Source organism: Myotis lucifugus, unplaced genomic scaffold, assembly GCF_000147115.1.
Source record: "Myotis lucifugus unplaced genomic scaffold, Myoluc2.0 scaffold_190, whole genome shotgun sequence".
NCBI classification, from domain to species: domain Eukaryota; kingdom Metazoa; phylum Chordata; class Mammalia; order Chiroptera; family Vespertilionidae; genus Myotis; species Myotis lucifugus.
Window position 1 is genome coordinate 337,574 of NW_005871238.1, and position 6,472 is coordinate 344,045.

Genomic DNA, 6,472 nt, shown 5'->3' on the forward strand with positions numbered 1-6,472 from the left:
ACAGACACAAGCACACAAAGACGGGAGCGGAAAGGAATCTTTTCAATTTCACTTTCTGTTCCATTCACATGGATTTTATGAATTTCCAGGAATCCGAGGTTTGGAATTAGCATGTGCAAGTCCACAGAAAAGCCGAACCCCAAATATCGGCCAGGACTAGATCTGCCTACAAAGGTTTAAATGAGCCAGAAATCGGAAGTACATTAAGGCCTGCCATTTCAGGGTTTCCATCCGAGTCACCCCTTTAGGAATAATAAAGATCATTTCAATTAGAGGTGCAATTACGCGGTGTCAATCTATTGTTATTACCCTACAAGGAAGAAATAGGAACTGCTGAAGCATAACATATCCTAAGGCATGAGGGTGGAGTTGAGTATTCAGCAAACATTTACTATTATGATTATACGCTTGGAAAGGTACAAATTGCAGAGATAAAACATGGGAGCAGCCTTCAAAGAATTTAAGCCCTGGCCGGGTAGCTCAGTTGGTTAGAGCACTTTCCTAAGGTTGTGGGTTCGATCCCAGGTCAGGGCACATACAAGAATCAACCAATGAGCCCTGGCCAGTGTAGCTCAGTTGGTTGAGTGTTGTCCCATGCACCAAAAGGTCGCTGGTTCGATTCCAGTCAGGGCACATGCCTGGGTTTTGGGGGCTTAATTCCTGGTAGGGGACAAGCAGGAGGCAGCTGATTGGTGCTTCTCTCTCACATTAATGTTTCTCTCCCCCTCTCCCTTCTGCTCTGTCTCTGAAATAAACTTAAAAAATACAGTAAGAGCCCTAGCTGGTTTGGCTCAGTGGATTGAGCATCAGCCTGTGGACTAAAGAGCCCCAGGTTTGATTCCAGGCAAGAGCACATGCCTGGGTTGTGGGCTCGATGCAGGAGGGAGCTGATCGGGGATTGATTCTCTCTCATCATTGATGTTTCTATCTACCTCCCCCTTCCTCTCTGAAATCAATAAAAATATATTTTAAAAAATACATAAAGAAAACAAAAAACCCATTCACTTAAAAAAAATCAACCAATGAGTGCATAAATGGAACAAATTGATGTTTCTCTCCTTTCCTCTAAAAATCAATTTTAAAAAAGAATATTCCTAACTAAATCCTTAAATCCTGAATAATTATTTTGTCTTTATATAAACCAGGTTTACACTGGGGAGAAACCATGATGAAGCCAAATGATAAAATCTGGAACTGTAAACCTTTCCCACCAATTCCCCTTACAAACCTCATATTCTTGTTTTTTAAAAGCTCAATAAAAAAAAAAAAGCTCATGCACTCCAAAATTGAAGAACTTTAATAATGATTAACTATACATGTAGAAAACTAGCTTAGATCACCAGATCCCAGCTAGTTCCTTACTGAATTGGAAAAGACCAAATATAGCGCCAATGTCTTCCCTCTCCAGCTCTCCAACCCCCTTTCTGACTATATTCATTAGGGTCGATAGGCAATAATCCGAGGGTTTTCAAGAATGAATTGTGAAGTAGGAGAAACACTCCTTTAGGCACACTTTTTAAAAAAGTTTACTTATTATTTATTGGGAGACATTGGTTTGTTGTTCCACTCATTTATGCATTAATTGGTTGAATCTTGTACATTCCCTGACGGGGGATTGAACCCACAACCATGGCGCATTGGGATGACACTCTAACCACTGAGCCACCCGGCCAGGGCGAGGCACACTTTCTAATAACTTCTCCAATACCATCGCACAGACAAGGAAACAGTTTTTGCCATGAAAAAACTTTATTTATTTTTTACAAAGAATATCCCCTACATGGGGTGAAAATATATCTGGTTAAGTACAAAATATAGTTTTTTTAATCATACAAAAAGATACACAATTAAAAAAACATTAAACCACCTTCAGTCCACATGCTTTCTCAGAAAAGGGTGGAGCTCAGTGCTCTGACACAGGAGGGGGAACAAAGTGCTAAAGGCTGCAGTGAGAGGGGCTGTCAGCATCCCCCGCCTCCCAACCCGGGAGAGGGGAGCCGGGGCTTTTGTGGAGACCTGCCCTCGGGTTTCTCACGGCAACGTCCGGAGGCTCTGACCAGGGCTGGGCATCCCGATCTAGCCTCTGTTTGGTGAGAAGTCACCGTGGGCAAGGCTGGTAGCAGCAACCCCTCTCAGACAGCTGGAGTGCCAGAATTACAGAATTCTGTACACTGGGACAAAGTCTCAACAGTCATGAGAAACTTCTTTGTCCTTGTGCTTATATCTAGAGACGTAGTAGACCAGTTTTAGCTTACGTTTTGAGATAGAAAAGAGTAACATGACAGGAACTAAAGTGCTAAACACATCACCTCAGAATCAATCCCAAGGAGTCACATGAAAGGAAAAACACGTTCTCCCATATAAAGACATTTGCAACAGAACACAGTGCAATAGGCTCTGAGAATGGCTTAGAAGACCTTTGGTGGGGCATGGCTATTAATGCTTTCTGCCAGATGGAATACATTCTAAGCAAAGACCGCCTTAGAGCTTCTTCCCTTTAGTTCACACAGCTCTCCAAAGTCCAGACCCAATCAGCTTTGGAGAGTTTTGTGTTTTTTTTTTTGCTTACAAAGGGCAAGGATGATTTTAAGAACCTCCTTTTCCCAAAGTTTTGAATATGATTTTTCCCCCTTTCCATTTTCCCAGTTTGCTACATTGATTCTGCTCCACATGATACAGACGTTCATGATCTGGTATCTTTATAACGATCTATATATATATTCCCCTGCAAACAAATCTTGGGAAGACCATGCCAGGAGGCCATTCAAAACTACTCAATATGCCTCAGTTTTCAAGGCGATCTCAGAAAATGGGATGGGCCTATGTTTTGAAACCCATCTAGCAAACACCCCGACATCACAACATCTTGGCTGGCTGAGGATGGGTGTGCATCCTGTAAGGCCCAGGAGACTAGACTGCCTGCTGGTCACCTCCTACGCTGGGGAGTCAGAGGCTGGGGTGGACCAACCCCACTGTAGAGACTGTTGAGTCTCTGAAAAAGTAAGAGTCCAGGAAGAGGCGGAAAGAAACAAGTAGATACAGCTGCTTCTTCTCTCCCACATGCTCACTGCACATTGTTGTTGAGGATGCAGGGATCCACCTGGGAGGAAGAACGAGAACATTTTAGTTCCGGTAAAAACTAAAAGAAACCCCCGCTTTAGGAATCCCTCCAACTCAACTTCCTATAGGAGGTTTGGAACAAAGGCAGTGGTCAAATGACAATTCTCACCTCCGTGTAGGTAGGTGGTGGGATGAACTTGAACTCGGGCGCATACATAAAAATAGGGCTGTCTTGAGAGCCATCTGTGTCGTCTAGCAGAGGAGTGGTGGGGCTCTCCAGCCGGTGGTCTTCAGGAATGATATCCATATAGCAAGGAGGAGCTGGACAGAGAGAGGTTGGGGATGAGAAACCTGGCCCAGACATGGCCGACCGTCCCAATTTTACACACCCAAGCAGGCCCTAGGCTAAGACATTGGGTCTGGCTCACCTTCTGGGGTATCAGGGAGGTTGAGATCTACCCAACTCATCTCGGAGCTGGTCTGGCTGGCCATGCTGGACGTGCGGCTGCTCAGACCCGACCTGCTGCCAATCACCAGGGGCAGGTCCAGAATGACTTTCTTGGAGCCAGGGACGCTAACGTAGATCTAGAAAGGAAGTTGGCAGTTCGTTAGACTGGAGGTCTGGAGAACACACCACTGCTGTTCCGACAGATGAACAATCGCTCTCTCCAGGCCCACCCCGCCCCACTCACCAGCAGGAAATATTCAACTCGGAGGATGTTGCAGCCCAAGATGGAAGGCCTGATCTTCTGCACCCGGAGGCTCTTGCCACGCCATGATGCACAGGTTCCGGAGATGATGTGATTGCCTCTGACAGATGACAGCTTCTGCGTCAGCACCTTGGTCTGGCCGTTGGCAAGGTAAGTGTGGCGGGCCACGATGGCAGCTTTGGGAACCACGATTCGGGAACATGTGTTTTCAAAGTCGGCATGGATGGAAATCTCGTCACCTAGCAACAAGAAAGATGAAGCTGATGCTAAGTACAGTTGATGACTTTCCTTCTGCCCCTGCCCTGCCCTCACCCCCAAAACCCACAGTTTCTATTTTGTCAGGACTTAGGCTTTTACCTTCACAAAATCCTTTTCTGTCGATTCGGGCAGAGACAGACACCCGCCCATCAGGAATGAACATGCAGGACACTTTCTTCTCCTTTTTAGCAGACACGGGAGCCTATGTAGAAGAGAGGGGGTTGATTTGAGACTTTCTGGAGACACGTTCTCTGCTTTTTTTTTTTTAAGACTATGTTTTTAGGAAGAGAGGAAGAGAAAGGGAGAGAGAAGCATATATCGGTTGCCTCCCAAATTCTCCCTGACCTCGCCCTGACTGGGGATTGAACCCGAGACCCTTCGATGCACAGGCTGACCCTCCAACCAACTGAACCACACCAGCGCCAGGCTCTACGCTTCTCTTTACTTTCCACCCCTTACCTAGAGCAGGCAGCTTTCCCTCCCACCTTGATGACTTAGAACTTGAATCCCCCTAAGGTGTTTCAATCTAATGCCCAAGACATGTGACTTATCATCCCTGAGACCCAAGAGAATAGAATCTTAAACTGAACCTCACCATCAGATCAGGGGTATTGATATCCACTAGATCCACCACTTCAAAGCTTTTCTTTGTCTCTTGCGTTGGCTGGCTGGGGCGATCAAGGAAAGCCTTTACCCAGTAGTCTACATGCCCGTATTTTCCTTTGAAGGATGTTCCCAGAGGCCTGTGTCAAGAAAAAGGAAACAATTTAAAAATACTCTCCAGGATCAAGTGAGGGGAAGATCCTGAGATAGAAAAGTCCAAAGATGCACTTGGCTGATACCTACCCCTGAGGAAGCTCAAAGCCAAACTTGTACTCATATTTGTTTCCAGGTCTCATGATAACCATCTCATTCTCACCTGCAGGGAGAGAAAGGCGATACCCGTTAGGTTTCTTGTTACACTTAAAACTCATCTGTGTGATAAGAATTCTTGGGCAGCACACACCATCTATTGTAGCACCCCCATTTCCATCCCTTATGTTCTTCACTGAGAAATTCTGATGCATTTTGTTGGGCAAAAACTTGCAACGTTTAAAATTAAGCTGCTATCGTCTCAAACAGCAAAGAGTAACTTATGCATACCAAAAAAAAAAAAATCTTTAAATAGCTAAGGCAAAATCCCGCAGGATCACTCTAAGAAATAGGACAAATTGACCTTTTTTTTGGGGGGGGGGGGTTTGCAAATTTAAAACTTAAAATATAGGGACACAACACAAACCGCTCAACCGGAGCAACTTAGAGCATTTAGAAGCTCCATGTATTCGTTTCAAACTTCTCAAATCAACTCCCCAAACCCCCACCCCCTCCGCAGAGAACCCCGGAGCTCACCTGTCGGCTGGTCCTCCAGCAGCAGCGTGTCCTCGTAGCGCAGGTACTCCAGGGTCTGCTTGCACTGCTGGGACCCGTGCAGCCACAGCACCTTGGCCACCCCGCAGGCCAGCACCCGCACGGCCTTGACCCGCGTCACCTCACACACCTCCACCGTCACCCGGCCGGCCACCTTCTCCCCGCTGCAGTACACCTTCTCGGGGTCGGTGAAGACCACCTCGAAAGACTTGATCTTCTTGAACACCACCATGATCGGGCGAGGTCGGCTGGGGAGCAACGAGTGCGGGTCGTGGGGGTCACAAAACCCTAAATCCACGGGCGCTTTAAAAGGACGGAAGAGCAGTTCTCTCTGCAACTCTCGGCAACTTTGGAAAAGATGTCCGAACAAGGGCAGCTGTTGGCGATGCCAAAGGATTCCAACAGGAGCACAGCTGGGGGCGCGGGGCTCGGCGGCTGGTGGGTTCTCAGTCCGCAGAAACCAGGGCGCTGCCGCCGCGGCCGGAAACCGCGCTTTTATAGCGGCCCCGGCCCCGCCGCCGGAGCCCCGCGGCGCGTGCTGCCCTCGTGCACAGCCCTCCCATTGGCTGCCCGCCGCTTGTTTACCAGGGCCTGGCCAATCAGCGACGCCGCCGCGGTGCGTGGGACACCGTGTGCTCCTGGCGGGGAAAATGGTTGTTGTGCTCTGCGGCCTCCGGGAGGGGGGTGCGGTTAGATGTGGGGAAGGGGGTGCGGGGGCTGCGGGGAGGCGGTGGCGGGAGCTGCCTCGGGGAGGGGTGTGCGGGGAGGGGGGTGCGGGGGAGCTGTGGGGAAGGGGGTGCGGGGGCTGCGGGGGAGGCGGTGGCGGCAGCTGCCTCGGGGAGGGGTGTGCGGGGAGCTGTCTGGGAGGGGGCTGCGGGGAGGGATGTGCGGGGAGGGGTGTGCGGGGAGCTGCCTGGAAGGTAGCTGCTGGGAGAGGGGTGCGGGGAGGGGCTTCAGGGAGGGGTGTGCGGGGAGGGGTGTGCGGGGCGGGCTCCCTTAGGCTCCATGAGAGAAGAACCTCGCTGACCCTAAAACGC

The 6,472-nt window shown here is 49.1% G+C and overlaps 1 protein-coding gene across 1 annotated transcript; it reads right to left on the reverse strand.

Moving 5' to 3' along the window:
- Positions 1–1,727: 1,727 nt before the first annotated feature.
- On the reverse strand, positions 1,728–5,917 carry TXNIP (thioredoxin interacting protein). Its single transcript, XM_006096880.3, has 8 exons — positions 5,418–5,917; positions 4,875–4,947; positions 4,624–4,771; positions 4,128–4,230; positions 3,753–4,009; positions 3,489–3,645; positions 3,230–3,381; positions 1,728–3,100 (listed from the first exon to the last, which is right to left on the reverse strand). The coding sequence occupies exons 1-8, from the start codon at positions 5,665–5,667 to the stop codon at positions 3,065–3,067; spliced, it is 1,176 nt and encodes a 391-aa protein (XP_006096942.1). The 5' UTR covers positions 5,668–5,917; the 3' UTR covers positions 1,728–3,064.
- Between the last annotated feature and the right edge of the window lie 555 nt (positions 5,918–6,472).

Excerpts from the sequence above, each read along its gene's own strand:
- TXNIP (XM_006096880.3), bottom strand. The coding sequence starts at position 5,667 with ATGGTGGTGTTCAAGAAGATCAAGTCTTTCGAGGTGGTCTTCACCGAC. Across the intron at positions 4,772-4,874 it reads GGCTTTGAGCTTCCTCAGGG|GCCTCTGGGAACATCCTTCA; the intron begins GTAGGTATCAGC and ends TTCTTGACACAG. Across the intron at positions 3,646-3,752 it reads GAGTTGAATATTTCCTGCTG|ATCTACGTTAGCGTCCCTGG; the intron begins GTGAGTGGGGCG and ends CTTCCTTTCTAG.